The following is a 19,022-nucleotide window of genomic DNA, read 5'->3' as shown; positions in this document are numbered from 1 at the left end:
TGTCTAGTATTATGTTGAGGTCTTTGATCCACTTGGACTTTAGTTTTGTGCAGGGTGATAAATAGGGATCTATTTGCATTTTTCTATATGTAGACATCCAGTTTAGACCAGCAACATTTGTTGAAGATTCTGTCTTTTTTCCGTTGTATTGTTTGTCTTCTTTGTCGAAAATCAAGTATCTGTAGGTGTATGGGTTTACTTCTGGGTCTTTTATTCAATTCCATTGATCCACCATTCTATATCTATGCCAATACCATGCACTTTTATTACTAGTGCTCTGTACTACAGCTTGAGATCAGGGATGGAGATACCTCCAGATGATCTGTTGTTGTACAGGATTATTTTAGCAATTCTGGGTTTTTTGTTTTTCCATATGAAATTGAGAATTGCTCTTTCAAGTTCTGTAAAGAATTGTGTTGGTATTTTGATGGGAACTGCATTGAATCTGTAGATTGCTTTTGGCAGGATGGCCTTATTTTTCTTTTTATAATTTATGTTTAAGTAGGGTGTCGTGTGTGTGTGTGTGTGTGTGTGTGTGTGTGTGTGTGTGTTGTGGAAGAGGCAAAGCCATATGCATGTGTATGTTCACACATGCAGAAGGCAGAGGTCAGCTCCAGTGTTAGTGGTAGGGGCTGTCCCCCTTATTTTTTGAGACAGTTGCTCATTCTACAACCTAAGGACTTATGTCTAGGAAGGCAAGCCAGGGAACACCAGGACCTCCCAGCACTGGGCTCACAAGCACACACTCAGCTTTCCTCACAGGCCCCAGGGCTGAATTTAGACCTTCAGGCTTTAGCAGCGTGAGCTCTAACTCCCAGCCCTGTCTTACGTTATGACTGGAAGCAGGAACCAAAGCAGAGACTGAAAGGGTTAGGCTAACTTTGTAACCTATATGTCTTCTAAAGCCTATAGTTTTGAGTTTTAGGTCCAGGTTAAGCTAAAGCCTCTTAGTACCTTTCCAGAGAATGGAGGAATGTGACCCTATCTGTGAGGACAGATATAAAAAAAGGCAAGCAAGCAATGACTTTCACTCAGCAAAAAGAAGGACCAGACCCTTGTCTTTGAGATAGCGTTTCTTAGCAACGAACCTAGACTTCTGAGTAGCTTTTGACCTCCAGCCAAAAGTCCACAGCCCCTAATCTTCAAGGATGAGCTAACCACCCCCACCTTCAATTGCAGCTGCATCCACACTTGGCAGGACTGGCCAAGCTTGAGCACCTAAGACTAACCAATTATCTTACTTTATAGCTTCCTCATCCAATCCTAAATTGCCACGACTGAAACTTCAAATCTCCCACAATTTTTCTTTTAAAAACCTAAAGGCCTTTGTCTCCCAGTGCCACTCTTTGTGACCGGCAGGGGTGACTCCATTGCGCAATGGTTAATAAACCTCTTGCTTTTGCAACGAGTCTTGGTCTGGGGGAGTTTCTGGAAAGGGTGCAATCTTAAACTCCTGAGCTGTGAGACCCCAGGTCTTACAAGACCATAAAGGAGGACTGCACTTTTAGGTAGTAAATAATAAACCGTACAAGAAAGGGGAGAAAAAGCTGTTGGATGTTTTAGAATTAAGTATCAATTGAAAAGCATTTTTCTCTTTTAAGATTTAATACAGACTGAGTAATCCTAAAGTAAAATTTTTAAAAATTTTGAAAGTTTCAAATGTTGAGTTTCAATACCACACTGTAATAAAAACATTGTTTCAGGCACAAAATCATTTGCACAAAGGGTAGTGTGGTGGCACATCCCCTTAATCCCAGAGCTCAGGAGGCTGAGGCAGAAGGATCTCCAAGAGTTATTAGACAGCCTGGTCTACACAGTTCCAGGCCAGCCAAGGCTACACAGTGAGACCCTATCTCAAAACAAAAACAACAACAAAAAGATATTATATGAATTCCTTTCAGGCTCTGTAAGATACATATGAAACATAAAAGAATTTCATGTTTAGTCTTGGGACCCATCCCCAAGACAGCTCATCACGTAAACGTACTTGCCAAATTCAAACAAACCAAACCTGCATTCCGGAAAAGCTCTGTTCCAACATTTGAGCATATGTACATAATTATCATTCAACAAGAAAAAAACAACAAATCTGTGTGGTCATAGAGAAGGAAAGGAAAGACGGAGTCTCAAATGCCATGGGGCACATCATTTGGTATTCAGATGTGCTCAAAAACAGGAAAAGGGAATTAACTGAGAGTTTACCTACCACTGCAAAACAAGTTCTAAATACCAACCGTGAAATCCCAGTAACGCTTCTCACATAAAATGTTACAACAGAAACCCTTCCTGTGGAGACTCAAAATAATACATTTTTTACTGTATCATTTTCAAAAAGCAACTTCCACAGCACTGATTTCCATTTGCAACAGTCTAGAGCCTTTCTGTATGCAAGGAGCCTTAATCCCAAGGGTGCAGCAAGCACACTGCCTACTCTGCCAAACATGATGGGGGGTGGGGAGGCATTTCCTCATTTTACTTAAAATCTAATACATAAGAAAAAGCAAAGCTGAGCGTGGTGGCACACATCTTTAATCCCAGCAGAGGCAGGCAGATCTCTGAGTTGGAGGCCAGGCTGTCTACAAAGGGAGTCCTGGACATCCAGGGTTAGGCAGAGAAACCCTGCCTCGAAAAACCAGCAAAACCCAACAAAACAAAAGAAAACTCAAAAGCTCCCAGTACTCGGGGAGTCAGACGCAGGTGGATCTCTTTGAGTTTGATGCCAGTCTGGTCTACAAAGTGAGTTTCAGGACAGCTAGGATTGTTACACAGAGAAACCATGTCTCGAAAAAAAATCAAATCAAAACAAAACAAAGAAAGAAAAAGCAAAGAAACAGAAGGTGGCCAAGTCTTCCCACACTCCTTCCCACGAACAAATGAACCACCATTCCAGACTCTTAGAAAAACAAAACAAGACCATGGCTGAGCATGGTGACTCAGGGCTTCAATACAATAGTCAGAGGCGGGAGGCTCTGAGTTCCAAACTGCTGGTAAAGCCGTTTGCATGCACATCCAGTACCAGGATGCTTCTCTCCTGTGTGAGGTATTAGCAGTGAATCGGACAGGGTGTGTGGGAGACAACAGCAAACACTTGTTCACAGCAGCTGTGCCAGTTTATATTCCCACAGGTGGACCAGACACTGCCGAGTGTCCCACACAGGCACCAACCCCCAGCAGGACTGGGGTCTAACCGCAGAGCGCTTGCCTGGTGGACCTGAGGTCAAGTCCCAGCACTGTGTGAGGGGAGGAGTGGATACAGCTGCAGTTAGGTGACTGGGACAGTGCTGGGCATCCAGGAAGCTGAGACAGGAGGATTGCTACAAATCTGAGGCTAGTCTGGCTATAGAGAATGAGATTCTGATAGATAAGTAAATTACCTTAAAAATTAATTAATTAATTTTAAAGTAATTACTTAAAATGAGATTAATTTTTTAAAAAGTGATTGTTTTTTAAAAATGAGATAAATTAATTACTTTCAAAATGAGATTCTGTTTCAAAAAACCAAAAACTAAAAATAATTGATTTTAATTTGTATTTAGATTTGGTATTTGGGGGTTTTGTTTGTGTGTTTAAACATTTTTTATAAAAAGATCCCCTTGTTCATGTTTCACATACGTGGACAACACAGCAGTTTGAGAAAGAAAAAAAAAAAAGCCAGCATGTAAACTGCAGGCCTCCCCAACAATCCACCAGCAGACTTTCCTGGGCGCAGGGGCGGTGCCACGCCCATGGCTCATTGCTGACCCTTCAGCATCCCCATGCCACTGGCCCGCTGCTGGCCAGCAAGATGCAGCTAATGCCTTCATCCAGTTACTAAGCTGTAAGGGGAGGGAACCCTAAGTGTCTGGCCACCACCAGAGTGTGACCTTGCACGGAGACAGTCCTTATAAACGATGATGTGTAAAGATGGTCTAATACTACTTCCAACAGAAAACTAGTATAACAGAGACCCTTCTGCCCATTGTGGATTGAACTGATTCTAATATTCTGCCATGGCTGATTCATGAGGCAGTAAACATTATAAATTTAGTTACAGTCTCTCATATCCATAATGTACACTATGTAACCATTAATAAAACAGTGCTTTGCACACTACATGGTCTTTTAAAATAAATGAACATAGCATATACACATAAACCTTCATTCAGTATTTGAGAATTTATCTCTTTGTTACCCAAAGTTCAAATTCTCTCATTTTAGTTGTGAAGTAAAATTACACTCATTGTATGAGTGTAATTCATTCACTCATCATTTGCTTGCTGATGCCCACTGAGGGTTTTTTCTAATTTATCTAGCATTACAATGGTATGTTTATCTCATTCACTTTCTCTTTTATGACAGTTTTCCCCACAAGCCTCATTTACTTTTATAATTGAAGAAATAAAAATAAAATCCTTCCCCGATCATTGCTTCAGGAAAGAACCCAGGAAGAAGGAAGGTGAGCAAGCACTCACACAGTCTCACACAGCTGCTCTCCTCTTCTTCTTCCTCCCATCTTCATTTTGTGCTTGGTTTTTGTTTTTGTTTTGTTTTGAGACAGTTTTAGGTAGCCTAGGCTAGCCTCAGACTCACTACTGCCACAGGCTAGCTTCAATTTCCCAATCCTTCTTCCTTCACCTCCCAAGTACTGGGATTACAGGTATGTGCTGCCACCCCTGGAGTAAGTGGCACTTTTCTACTGACACCTGAATAATCCAGTTTAGAGTCTGGCAATGTCCATAATGAAGGACATTTCTTTCATTAAAGATCTGGAATTCAGGTGTTCAAGTTCCTCCCTGTGCCTCCACTTTAAAACAACCAAGTATTGATATTTATTTTGAAAGACCCCAGCCTCACCCTAAGTTAAACATAGCACTGTTTTGTAAAACTCTGAAGGCCAGATGAGAAACTGGAAAATTACTGAGAAATCCTAGCTGTGTCACCCACTTGGGATATCTGTGGTCAGGCTGCCCCTGTTGAGTTAAAAACAACTTTGTCCTGACCACCCTCATGGGATATCTGACAGGTGGTCCGGCTGAGATAGGAGTCCTGGGAAAAGCAACATATGGCGGCACTAGTCAAGGTCATCATAATTGTTTTGACCACCCAGTTCCTGGAATCTTGGTGCCCCTGCCAAACTTTGACACAAATTGTGGTCTCGTGTAAACGTACCAATCAGCCCCCTGTAACCATGCCTTCTCGCTTCTGTACCAGTGCTTCTGCCTCTAAAACCCTATAAAAACCCCAGCTTCCCATCTAGGGGGCGCGGAAGTCTCCCGAATGACTTTTCGCCCCGGGTACCCGAGTATCAAAATAAAAGCCTCTTGCTGTTTGCATCCGAATGGCCTCGTTGATCCTTGGGAGGGGGTCTCTCTGACGGAAGATACCTTCCGGGATCTTTCAATTTATGTTAGGTGGGTCCTCTTGGTTGTTGTTGGCTTAGGCTGTTGGCAGTGCTGAGGACTGAGCCGGTTGATGTGCATGCTAGGCAAGTACTCTACCACTGGGCGACAGGCCCCGGCTCTTGCTTTCACTTTCTAAATTAATTAAATATTTTCACTTATAACAAATTAATGACAGTAACTCAGTGGACAATGTGACTATACATTGGGTTTTCTCACAGGACTAGAAAAAGTAGAATACAACTAACCAGGTGAAGGCTAGAACATAAAGAAAGGAAATATACCAGGCACGGTGGCATACAACTTTAATCCTAGTACTCAGAAAGCAGAGACAGATGCATCTATCTAAGTTCAAAGCCAACAGCAGGCTACACAGTAAGACTGTCTTAAAAAAAGGGAGGGGTATGGAGAGGAAGGGAAGGGAAGGGAAGGGAAGGGAAGGGAAGGGAAGGGAAGGGAAGAAAAGGGAAGGGAAGGGAAGGGAAGGGAAGGAAAGGAAAGGAAAGGAAAGGAAAGAAGGAAAGAAGAAAATTGGGGCTGAGATTGCTGCCAGGACTGGTTCTCAGCACTCATAACTATCCATGACTCTAGTTCCAAGAGATCTGAAACCCTCATGTGGTCTCCAAAAGCAACAGGAGAGCATATACTGACAGGCAGGTAAATATTCACACACATAAAATAAAAGTCTTCTTTTAAAGAACTGTACGTAAGTGTAAGTTCTTTCGTGAAAAGCCTTGACTTGGTAACGTCATACTCACCGGGCTACAACTAAAAACTGGTCAATCTGTCGGTCCGTAAGTGGACTATTGGGATCCCAAACTTTAACTTCCAGTTTGGACTGTTCCCTCTCATCTGAGTCTCCTGCCGAGACAAGGAAAGGGAATGTTGTTATTCACCCTGTAGCATATGGTTGGCGACTGTGGTCACTAACATATTAGAAATGCTCAGATAAAGCCGGGAGTTCCAGGCCACCCAGGACAACACACTGAGGCTCTATCTTGGCAACAGCAAAACTAATCTACAAGACTGCCTAACTTTCCACCTTTTTTATCACATAAAGTTGGAGAAAGGCAAATTCAGAAATGTTCTTACATAGCACTAATCCTCCAACCATTTCAAGATTTTCAGAAACACAGACTATTCCTTACTAGCACCCAGGGTACTCCCACGTGGAAGGGCCAAGGCCATTCCACACATCCTGGAAGCCCCTTCCTGGACAACTGGAAATAACTGCTTCCTAAATAAAATTCATCTTAGCTGTACCAGCTGCCGCTGCCTGGCGTTTTTTTATGTTGTATTTAAATTAGAAACACTCAAGGATGTCATTTATCACCATTTTGTGGAATATTGCTCAAAAAGCTCCGGCTGATATGAATCAAAGGAGTAATAAGTTACTAGAATAGCATCATAAATATAAATATAAAAAGCTCAGTGAAATTCCAAAGAAAATATAATATAAGAAAAAAATAGCATTCTTTTTGACAGTAAAAATAAGAAATACAAACAACATTGGCAGTATATTTATACAATCATTAGAACTTCAAAAGGAAAGATGATTCCAATAAATAAACAGTGAAGTTTTAAGTCTTTCTGATAGCAGTTTTGCACAACTCTCTCATAGTATAAATTTATAAGAACATAATTTTGGAAGCAGATAAATTATTTTATTAATCTACAAATCAAATAGTATTAAGCTAGGAAGAAATAGCATTAACTCTGAATGGATTCTAATATAGAGCAACAGCAAACCAATGTTGAGCTCAGTTTGATCCCCAACACAACAAAAAGATTTGATAAAAGTACAGAAACAGGGACTGGGACATAGCTCAGCCAATTACATGCTTGCTAACACGGGTAAAGCCGAGTTCAAGCCCCAATACCACATAAAACCAGGCTTGGTGGTTTTGCCAGCAGTTAGAAGATGAAGGTAGGAAGAGACCAACCTAAACTAAATGAGACCCTGTTTCAAAAAATAAAATAAAATATATACTATAGCATATAGTAATGTATTTGAAAATATAAGTATTATAATCATATAAACAGTAACTGACACTAACTGAGCACTTACAATGTCCCAAGAAGCCATTACAGCAGGCTTTCTCAAGCTAGATACTCTGTGCATTCTCCTACATTTGACAGCATCAAAGGACTTTATCTAAGGTGTGCCTGCAGACCACCACCTACCTACCATACTTCCTTCACCAATATGACAGTAATTTTTATGCATTGCCTAAGGTTCCCTAAGGGAGAAACTTGTCCTGTTCTTGAGAATTATTGTTGTACATATCTGCAATGTACATCTGCTTAGAGTTAAATTAAACGTGCTGGAAAGAAGGGTGTGGTCAAGGTGTGGCCCTGCCCATCACTGATGCTTCTCCCATCTCTCCAGCAAGTTAAAACTGTGTGAGGCTGGCACACACCTTTAATCCCAGCATTGAGCAGGGGGATCTCTGAGTTCCAGGCTAGCCAAGGCTACACAGTGAGCTTTTGCTCATAAAAAACAAAACAAACTGTGAGGTCTCTCCTGGAGACTAGGACTCCAAACTGGCAGCAGGCTTCACTTTTTTTCCTGTTCCCGACTTCTACATTCTACAAAATTAGCCACTGTAAGCAACATGGTTGGGCTAAGGGTATAGCTCATTGGCTGAACTCTTGTCTAGCACCTGTGAGGACACACATTCAATCATCAGAGTGGGGAGGGAGAGGAGAAAATAACAAGGTTTATGGGGAAAATTGACAGAACTTTCAAAATCTGGGGAACTTGTCCTCAGAGCAGCTAAATGAATAAACTGTCAAGACTCAAACCCTGCCAAAATGAAGGCTCCACTGACATTTGCGGGGAGCACAAAGATTGGTTGATCTTTATCTCCTTAAACCCTGACCCTTAAACACTGAGATTCTGGCACAGAGTTTCAATGGAATTAAAAACCAAATCCAAGGTGCAGGAGTGATTTCCCTTTTACAAGCATAGTTGCTTATCTAGAAGCTAAGCCTCCCAAATGGCTCTTCCATAGCTGAGCAGTGCAGCAGCCTTTGAAGATGGGAGATCAGCCTCCTGGAGACTGCACTGAATGGAAGGGCTCCTCTGGAATTCCCTCTTCTCCTTCTAAACTCTCATGTCTCTCTGAGCACTGAGGGAAGTCTGCAGGGTCCAACACCGGTCCTACTCTATCTGCCAAGATTTTCCTATTTCATGACTACAGGTGAGCCAATCTTGGTTTTTGTTTGTTTGGCTTTGGCCCTTGATTGCCCTGGACTTACTTTGTAGACCAAGCTGGCCTTGAACTCACAGAGATCTACCTGCCTCTACCTCCCTGAGTGCTGGATTACAGGCATGTGTCACCACGCCCAGGGAGCCAATCATAACAAATTATGCACAAATAAATTCTCTAGCCCTCAAAACACAGCCCCTCCTTGAAGGTGGTGGCACATGCCTTTAATCCCAGCACTCTTTAATCCAAGGCAGATATTTTAATGTATGTATGTATTTATTTATTTTCCCTTGAGACATTGTTTCTATGTGTAGCCCTGGCTGTCCTGGAACCCATTTTGTAGACCAGGCTGGCCTCAGACTCAGAGATCTGCCTGCCTCTGTCTCCAGAGTGCCAGGATTAAAGGCCTGTGCCACCACTATCATCTTCCTTCCTTCCTTTTTCCCTTCCTCTCTCCCTCCCTCTCTCCCTTCCTTTTCCCTCCTTCCTTCCTTCCTTTCTTCCTTCCTTCCTTTCATAATTTACTTATTTTTATGTGCATTGGTGTTTTGCCTGCATGTATATCTGTGTGAGGGTGTCAGATACTGGGGGTTCAAATAGTTGTGAGCGGCCATGCCGGTGCTGGGAATTGAACCTGGGTTCTCTGGAAGAGTAGCTAGTGCTCTTAACCACTGAGCCCCCCACATACTCTTTCTTTAAAGGGATAAAAAAAAGAGTTAAGTCAGATGGGTTGAACTATTTCCCAAGATTAAAATTAAGGCCTATTAGCCAAATTTTACCTAATCTGGGAATCCAGAGTCAATCTAGATTTAATCACTTAACACTTCATTTCACTTAACATTTCATATATAGAATAAACTTCTTTCTTAAAACTCTATAGTGTAATACATTTAAATAATAATTTAAAATTTCCCACAAGACATATTCTTCTCTGGAAAACTCACACTAGGTGATCTATTTGAATTTACCGAAACATCTGACATCTAGCCTTTACCTTCATTTACAAGCTACACACTCATCATTTCAGATCTGAAGTGCTTGTTAAGGGAGAGGGAGCCATAAGGGACTCCTAGACCACCACACCCATTTAGAATCCAGGACACCCTCACAAAACAAGCAAGCAAGCCTGTACTAGGTTCTGGCCAGCTGCTGGGGCCACCTACCCAGGACATCATCCCAGGTCTGCCTCCCACGCCCATGAAAATGGTGATCTGGCCACTGGTCAGAAACGCCCCCACGGCAGACCGTCAGCAGGTTAGTGAGCTCGAATCGAGGCGCGTCCTGAACGCCTGTTCTCTAATGTGGCACTGCACTGTTCATTGCCCTGCAACCAGGTGCTAAGCTGTACACAGCTGCTTGTGCGGGGCAGTGCCTGCACTGAGCTTTGTTCTTGTTGTCTGTCTGTTGCTTTTTATTTTTCAGGACAGAGCCCTGCCATGTAATTTGGGACAGAATTTAACAACCTTCTTGCCTCAGCCTCCCGAACGCTGGGTTACATCCACACAACGCCCCAGGCTCAGGTTCATGACTTTATACAGCTACTGTTAATGCTGAGGCTGCTTCCCCTTCCGAGTGTTAACTAGAAAGGAGGTCCTTTAATCCATGCACCCAGCCAGGAGCCCCGGTAGAAAAGAGAAGAAACTGGGAGGCCGCAGTAGGAATCCAAACGTTTCATTTATGATTTTTTAAACGGAATGGTGGGCCAGTGAGATGGCCACAGGTAAAGTCACAGGCCTCCAAGCCTGACAACCTGAATTCGAATCCCCTGGATCTGTATGATGGAAGCTGTTCTCTGACCTCCATAGACAGCTTTGGCACACGTGTACACACACACATACACACATACACACACACACAGACACACACATCCATACACAAAATAAAAATGTAATATATTGTTTTGTTTTGTTTGTTTTGAGACAGGGTTTCTCTGTGTAGCCCTGGCTGTCCTAGAACTTAATTTGTAGACCAGACTGGCCTCCAACTCAGAGATTCACCTGCCTCTGACTCCCTGAGTGCTGGGATTAAAGGCGTGTGCCACCACCAGCCAGCAAAGGCCAGGCTCTTAATCACTGAGCTCCCCACATACTTTCTTTAAAGAGATAAAAGTTAAGTCAGACAGGTTGAACTATTTCCCAAGATTATAATTTAGACCATTAGCCAGATTTTACCTAATTTGGGACTCTAGAGTCAATCGTAGTTTAACCACTTAACAGTTAAACATTTCATAAACTTCTTTCTTAAAATCCTAGTGTTTACCTTTTATTTTAAAAATATCACATTTATAGCTCTTAAAGAAAAATGCCATTTAAAAATTTTCATTGCTCTAGGCCAATCTGGTCCACAGAGCACAGATCAAGTTCCAGGACAGCCATAGCTACACAGAGAAACCCTGACTGGAAAAACCAAAAAAAAAAAAAAAAAAAAAGTAACTAGTAATGACTTTAAAAAAAAAAAGCCAAGCAAAAATTTTAAAAAAGTATATCTTAAGTACATCTTTCCAGAAAGATTTGCTTAATAATCAAACTTTGGGGTGGAGATGGCTCAGTGGTTAAGCCTGAGTTAGTTCCCAGGATCTATATCAGATCCCTCACAAAAATGACCTGTAACTCCAGTTCCAGGGAGGGGACCCTTTGCCTTTTTCTGGACCCCTCAGGTACCCACATACATGTGACATAAACTCACATGGTCCATATATACACAGAGAGATAAATCTAATAAAGGTTTTTTTTTGTTTTTTTTTTTTTTTTATAAAATAGTAACTCTCTCATTTATATGAACTATAACAGAAGAGCCAAATTCCCACCAAAATGGAACTGCTCACTAGATTCCATTTTCCCCGAGCTAGACAGCTTAAAGGCATTTGTGAATCTCCAGACAGAGGCTGGGAATATACCTCAGTTACAGAGCACTTGCCTGGTACATATCAGGCCCTGATCCAGGGGGTGGGGTGGGGGGTACAGAGAAGGAGAGGGAGAAGATGAACTAATAGGAATTTCACATTAACTTGGAGTTCAACAACACTAACAAAGCTTTTAAGTTTTGGGTTTTTTGTTTTTGTTGTTGTTTTTTGAGACAGGGTCTATGTAGCCTTGGCTAGGCTGGCCTGGAACTCACTATGTAGACCAGGCTAACCTCAAAAACAGATCAGCCTGTTGCTGCCTCCCAAGTGCTTACAGGCGTGTGCAACCACACCTGTCACAACCCTAACAATGTAAAGCTTGAAAACAGCTGCAGAGCCCGTGGGACTGCTCAGCTGGTGAAGTGCTTGCCACAAAAACACAGGATCTCACTTTTAACCCCAGCATCCATATGAAAAAGAAGCGGCGCACAGCAGTGCATGCTGGTAATGCAGCTCTAGGAGGAGGGTCGGGGTGGGGTGACCCCTGGTCCCCGCCAGACAGTCCAGTGGAAGACCCTGTCTCAAAAGATAAGGTGACAAAAACCCTACCCAACGCTGACCACTGGCCTGCCCTGTTCCACACTCAGACACGTGTGTGGAACACACAAACACAACACACATACACTAACACACACCACACATGCACACTAACATACCATAAACACAGACACACACGCACACACACACACACACACAGTCACACACACACATACACACCCATAAAAACAAACAAACAAACATGCCATGGTATCATGAAGGAGTGGAACTGGCAAATAGATTATTCTCTGTTACTTATTATGGTTCTAAAATCGGAAGGCTCAAACTTTTAAACTCTCCATTTACACTTCTTCTTCCATGAGGACAGGAACCATCGTGTTTAAGACACCACTCTCCCAGGACTTGAGCCCAAAGCACACACACCTTCTGGTAGCATGTCTGGAATGTCGGCTTGGTACTTTGGGCCCACTCTGATTTCACCTTTGTCTGCTAATAATGTTTTCACTGAAGGATCATACACCAATGAGTAAAAGAAGGTATCCTAGAAGAAAAAGACAAAAAACACCTAAGTAAGCTGAATTCCTTTTACTTTTTGTAAAGCAATCAAATCAATATCGAAATAGTGAAACATGTAAATTTAACTTCTGAGTACATAAAATTTCACTTTAATGAATAAATTAATCTTTTTTCAAGACAGGGTTTCTCTGTTAGCCCTGGCTGTCCTAGAACTCTCCCTGCAGACCAGGCTGGCTTGAACTCAGAGAGATGTGCCTGTCTCTGCCTGCCAAGTGCTGGGATGAAAGGTGTACACTGCCACCCCCCAGTTGAATAAATTATTCTTTAAGGAGAACATGGCAATACTGTCATCATGCACAAGAGCACAAAATTATACAAAACCAATACAAATAACCTTAAGAAAAATATAAAATTTTATAATTTGCTTTACTATAGAAGAAAGCCATTAACTTCTCTAAAGCGGAGTTTTGCAAGCTAGCAGGGCAGGCTAGCAGGGCAGCTGAGGCAGCAGGGTCTTTTGAGGTCAGTCTGAGCTACACAGCAAAACCCTGTTTCAAAAACTAAAATGAAGCTGGGGTGTGAGGATGCACAGCTTTAGTCCCAGTCCTCAGGAGACACAGCAAGTGGCTCTCTGAGTTCCAGGCCAGTCAGGGATACATAGTGAGACCTGACTCAAAACAAAAGAAGCAAACAAAAGCCCCACATATTGACTAAATATATAAGCGTGGAACTCACATGTAGTTTATTTTTAAGATTTGTTTGTTTTTATTTTATGTGTATCAGTGTCAGCCTGCACGTATTGTCTGTGCACCACATGCACGCCTGGTGCCCACAAAGGACAGGAAAGGGCACCAGATCCCCTGGAACTGGAGTTGCAGATGGTTGGGAGCTGCCATGTGGGTGCTGACAACTCAACCCACGTCCTTTACAAGAGCACCAAGTGCTCTTAGCCACTGAGCCATCTCTGTAGCCCCCTGACATGTGGTTTGCTAATATCACTATACAAATCCCAAAATAATTATTATAATTCTGTCATTTTCTTCTCAATTGTAATGTACAGTCATTTATATAAAGACAGACACAAGCGTAACTAAACGCATCATTACCACCAACCAACATTTAAACATCCCACTCGTTCCTTCAGAGGCTCAGTAGTGCCAGCAAGAGAACTCAGAGGGTAAAGGTGCTTATAGTCTGAGACTATTAACCTGTGTTTGACCCCTGCAGCCCACATCAGAAGGTAGACAGAGAGCACTGCCTCCTCCAAGTTGTCCTGTGACCTCCATCTGTGGAATCTATGTCCACCCCACCCACCCATCACACACATGAGCATGAGTGCAGGCACATGCACATATAATAATAATAATAAATTAACTTTTAAAAACAAAACAAAAAGGCTCCGGTGGCCAAGAGTTAATAAGCACGGTGACCTGGCCACCAATTCTTATGAATTCTGCAGAGCCACTGCAGTGTGAGCCATTTACTCAGAAGACCACAGGGAGAAGGAACAAGAACCAGAGATAAACATCCCCATCTCCATCCTGAGCCTCTCACTGGCAAGTGGCAAAGAGCCACTGCTTTTGTTGACTCAGCCAGGACAATGTGACTGCCAAATGTACTTGGGCCATGCCCTCTTGCCAGGACGGCACAAAAGGAAATAGAGTTCAAGGTGTGAATGTCATGTGGAGTAATGGGGAGAAAACACAAAGTGAAAGGCTACAAATTACCTCTTTATCAAGGTATGACAACACTGATTCTGTCTCGTTCAGCAGAGCCACGCTGCATTTCCCCCTGTTTAAAGGACAAGAACACATGACAGGCATTACATCACAGTGATCACGCACGCCTGCAACTCTCAGGCTCCAAGGGTAGATGAACACCTAGATGGCAGGGAGGGACATATTTAAACTCTCCACACCAGCTCTGGTCTCAGTAACCTGTACAATAAAGCTGCATTTACAGGCATTTATAGAGGCCAGCCAGTTCCAGCGATGTTACTAGATAGCAAATCATTACAATTGACACTCTGCAGGCTCTTCCTAATTAGTCACCACAAAAGAAAAGAACTCAATGAAGCCTTCAGGCTAACAGTGTGACTCTCAATCTATAAAAGCATTAAGGTGAAAGCGCACACAAGGGGTCTTTGATCATCCTCATACAAACCAGCAGATAAAATAAGAGTTAGGCCTCTCAGTATGAGAACTTGGAAATATTGTACAGTCATATCAGAGTATAACCAACTTACCTTTACTGGAACTGCTTTAAAGCTAGCTCAATTTTAAACACAAATAACCACCATAGAACAAGGGGCAAAGTAAAGAGCTACACACTCATGGACCTTGAGAAATGAGAATTCTTTTTCTCCTCCTCCTCCTCCTCCTCCAGACAGGTCTCACTATGCGGCCCTGGCTATTCTTGAACTCACAGATACAGATACACCTCTGCTGAAATTAAAGGTGTATGCCACCATGGCTGGCTGAAAATCTATTAAAAGGCTAGCTCTGAGAAAAATCAAGGTTATCCAAGGTAGAAGGATGTATGACGAATACTTTCAAAATTATTCTCAAGTGGCTTAAAATTTTTACTCTAAGCCACAATAAGCACCAAATATCACATCCACAAACATCATATACACAGACCAGAAACAAGACCATCCTGTCTTGCTCATGGATTACTACAGTGAAGTATGAGTCAAAGAAAAAAAAAAAAAACTAACTAGAAGCAAAATAAATACCACAACTAAAAATGCTAAAACATTTTAGAATTTGCGTGTGTGTGAGTGAAAAGTAACAGCTTTCTGAGTGGGCACAGCAGTGCCCACCCTTAATCCCAGCACTCAGGCAGCAAAGGAGGACAGCTCTCTGCAAGGTCTAGGCTACAGAGTGAGTCTGTCTCAAAATAACAACAACAATAATAATAATACGATGTAAAACTTTTAAGTGACAGTTTTCTAAGATCCTGGGGGGATGGGAGGACACCTTCCCCCACCCCTCTTTTTTGTTTTGTTAATTTACTTTGCTTTCTTTTCAAAAGTTCCCTTAAATTTGTTTCTTTGAACTAGGAATAGTGCATCACCGTTATAATTCTAGCACTTGGGACTCTTAAGGATGGATCACAAGCTTACAGCCAGCTGAGCTTCACAGTCAGTTCCAGATCTCCCTGGAAATGGCCCCAAGGCTTGGGTATCTGAACACTTGTTTCCCAGTTCGTGGGAACTTAGGTTGACAGCCTTGCTGTTGGAAACATCACTGGGGGCAGGCTTTCAGATCACAGCTTCTTTCCCCTTCCAGTTCCCTCTCCCTGCTTCCTGTTTGCAATTGCAGACTTGAGTTCTCAGCTTCCTGCTTCCTGTTCGGCTTCCTGCTCCTGCTACTGTGCCTGCTGGTTGCTGCCATGCCTCTCTGCCATAGTGGATTCTTATCCCTCTGGAACCATAAACCCAAATAAATTCTTTCTTCTGTTGAGATGCTGTAGCTCTGGCATTTTATCGAAGCTACAGAAAAGAAACTAATACACTGGGCCACTGTGTGTTTTGAAACCCTGCCTCAAAAACGAAGGAAGAGAACAGAAAAGGAAGAGAACAGGAAAGGGTGTGGAAGCCACTTGCAGAGGACCTGAAAATGAGTATAGAATGAAATCAAGAATATCACTATTTGGAGGTGGGGCATGTGTGTGATTTTTTTTATTTAATATTTTTTAATTTTTTATTTATTATAATTTATTCACTTTGTATCCCAGCTGTAACCCCCTCCCAAACCCACCTTCCCTCTTCTCCCATGGCCCTCCCCCAGTTCACTGATAAGGGAGATCCTCCTCCCCTTCCATCTGACTCTAGTCTATCAGGTCTCATCAATAGTGGCTGCATTGTCTTCCTCTGTGGCCTGGTAAGGCTGCCCACCCCCTCAGGGGGAGGTGATCAAAGAGCCAGCCCCTCTGACATGACTGAGTTCATGTCAGAGACAGGCCCTGCTCCCCTTGCTAGGGAACCCACTTGGACACTGAGCTGCCATGGGCTACATCTGTGCAGGTGTTCTAGGTTATCTCCATGAATGGTCCTTGGAGTATCAGTCTCAGAAAAGACTCCTGTGCCCAGATTTTTTGGTTCCATTGCTCTCCTTGTGGAGCTTCTTATCCCTTCCACGTCTTTCTATCTCCCACTTCTTTCATAAGATTTCCTGCACTCTGCCCAAAGTTTGGCTATGAGTCTCGGCATCTGCTGGGTATCTAAGTCTTTCTGAGGCCCTCTGTGGTAGGATCCTGTCCTGTTTCCTGTTTTCTCCCTTTTCCAATGTCTGTCCCACTTGCCTTTTTGAGTGAGGATTGAGCATCTTACCCCGGGTCCTCCTTCTTGCTTAGCTTCTTTAGGTGTACAGATTTTAGTATGTTTACCCTATATTATATGCCTAATATTCACTTATAAGTGAATATATACCAAGTGTGTCTTTCTGCTTCTGGGTTACCTCGCTAGCATGATCTTTTCTTGTTCCTACCATTTGCCTGCAAATTTCATGATTTCCTTGTTTTTAATTGCTGAGTAGTATTCCATTGTGTAAATGTACCACAATTTCTGTATCCATTCCTCAACTGAGGGACATCTGGGTTGTTTCCAGGTTCTGGCTATTACAAATAAAGCTGCTTCGAGCATGGTTGAGCACACAATCATTAGGTTTTACTTCAAAAGCCTATACACAACAAAATTTGAAAATCTAAATGAAATAGACAATTTTCTTGATTGATTCCACTTACCAAGGCTGAATCAAGACCAGGTAAATGAATAGTGTGTGATTTAAAAAAAAAAAAAATTAGTTAAAACTAAAGGAAGGATTTGAAGGTAAACTGCACAGATACATGTAGATAACTTTACATCACACACCCACACATATACACACAGGCAGGCATTCTCTTTCGCCTACACAAACACATACACACACACACACACACACACACACACACACACACACACCGAGCGGCTAATTCTGCATCAGCTTTCTCGGCTGGCATTTGGGAATAGGTCTTTGTTGCTGGGCCTGTGCTATAGGAAGCAGCTACTGCCACCTTTACCCCTTGGATAAAAGCAGTGCCCCATTGTGACAAACAAAACTATTCAGGCCTATTTAATATTCTGTGAGAGGTCAATTGAGAGCCACTGTTCTACATGCAGGGGTAAATAAGCCCAAATGTTTTAGAGTGCTTATCCAAGCAAAGAGTGTGATATTGTAGGTTTTTAGATTACAAAAAAAAAAAAAAGAAAAAGAAAAAGAAAAAAGAAAAAGAATGGAACAAAGAAGAGAAATAATAGTCTAGATACTTCTATACATTTCTATTCAAATACTTATTTTCTGATGTAATAATTTTTTTCTGTTGTAATACTTTAATGGATGTTGACAAGAATTAAAAGAAGAGGATTTGAGAAGCTGAAGATACAGCCCAGGTGAAAAAGCTCTTGGGGCTAGAGAGATTGCTCAGCGGTTAAGAGCGCTGGCTGCTCTTCCAGAGGACCTGAGTTCAAGTCCCAGTACCACATGACAGCTCACAACTGTCTGTAACTCCAGATACAAGGGATTGCCACCTTCACACAGACATACGTGCAGGCAAAACACCAATATACATAAAAATAAATAAATCTTTAAAAAAAAAAAAAAAAAAGAGTCCTTGCCTAGTGTTCACAAAGCCCTGGGTTTGATCTCCAGCACTTCATAAACTGGAGTGGCAATGCCAGCCTAAAGTCCCATGACTTGGGAGGTAGAGGCAGGAGAACCGCAAAGTCATCTTTGGCTGCCTAAGGAGTTCAAGCCTAGCTTGGGTAATTGAAACGTTGTATCAACAAAAATAAAAACAAACAATGGCACTGAGAAGAAACCTCAATACCTGCTTGAGAAAGTGTTAAATAAAGGATTTAAAAAGCCAAGAGAAGAAGGTTGAAGCTTAGGTTTAATGTCAGGGGATTTTGTAAATAAGAGAGAAGAGCAAGCAGTGGTAACTACAGACTTAGTAACAAGATGAAAAGCTGTCACAGAGAAGGAAAGCCCTCCTCTTGAGCCCTGTCCCCTTTCATAAGAGGACTTGGAAGTTCCAGAGAAAGTACAGGAAGGCTCCGCCCAAGGTCACATGACAGATACATCATGCTAACAGCAGGAAAAGCTGGAGAGCTCCACATAAAACATACAACATCAGGACAGTGAACATCGCACAGAACAGACTGTGCTCCTCCACACCAAGATGCAGATGGGGAAAAACAGACATCAGTCCTTAAGGTGGGGGTGTGCCCATCAGCCTTCCGACCGCACGTGCCCAAGACTGTGAGAACCACCGGTGGTGGGTGACTGCAGACACAGCAGGCCTGACGCACATATGAACTCTCAGAGACGGGGACAGCACGCACCAGACCAGACAAAATCCCGGCACTGAGAAAGAGAAACGGACACAGGGTCCCACCGTTAACCAATTGCCATTTGCAACTGATGCCTGCTGGGAAAGGGAAGGTCTGTGTTCTCCAATGGGATGTCACTGGGTGTT

The 19,022-nt window shown here is 42.6% G+C and overlaps 1 protein-coding gene across 2 annotated transcripts in view; it reads right to left on the bottom strand.

The window, feature by feature from the left end:
- The window catches only part of Mta3 (metastasis associated 1 family member 3), a 90,326-nt gene that overhangs the window by 29,418 nt on the left and 41,886 nt on the right, over positions 1–19,022 (bottom strand). For both annotated transcript variants that reach the window (XM_055618997.1, XM_055619004.1), the window contains exons 5-7: positions 14,234–14,297; positions 12,414–12,531; positions 6,137–6,239 (exon numbers count right to left, since the gene is read on the bottom strand). In XM_055618997.1, coding sequence (XP_055474972.1) covers positions 6,137–6,239; positions 12,414–12,531; positions 14,234–14,297 — 285 coding nt within the window. The remainder of the gene's footprint in view (positions 1–6,136; positions 6,240–12,413; positions 12,532–14,233; positions 14,298–19,022) is intronic.

This window comes from Psammomys obesus, unplaced genomic scaffold (genome assembly GCF_907164565.1).
Source record: "Psammomys obesus unplaced genomic scaffold, mPsaObe1.curated_primary_1811, whole genome shotgun sequence".
Taxonomy (NCBI): Eukaryota; Metazoa; Chordata; class Mammalia; order Rodentia; family Muridae; genus Psammomys; species Psammomys obesus.
Note: the sequence above shows the minus strand (reverse complement) of the source record. Positions and strands in the feature narration are given on the sequence as shown.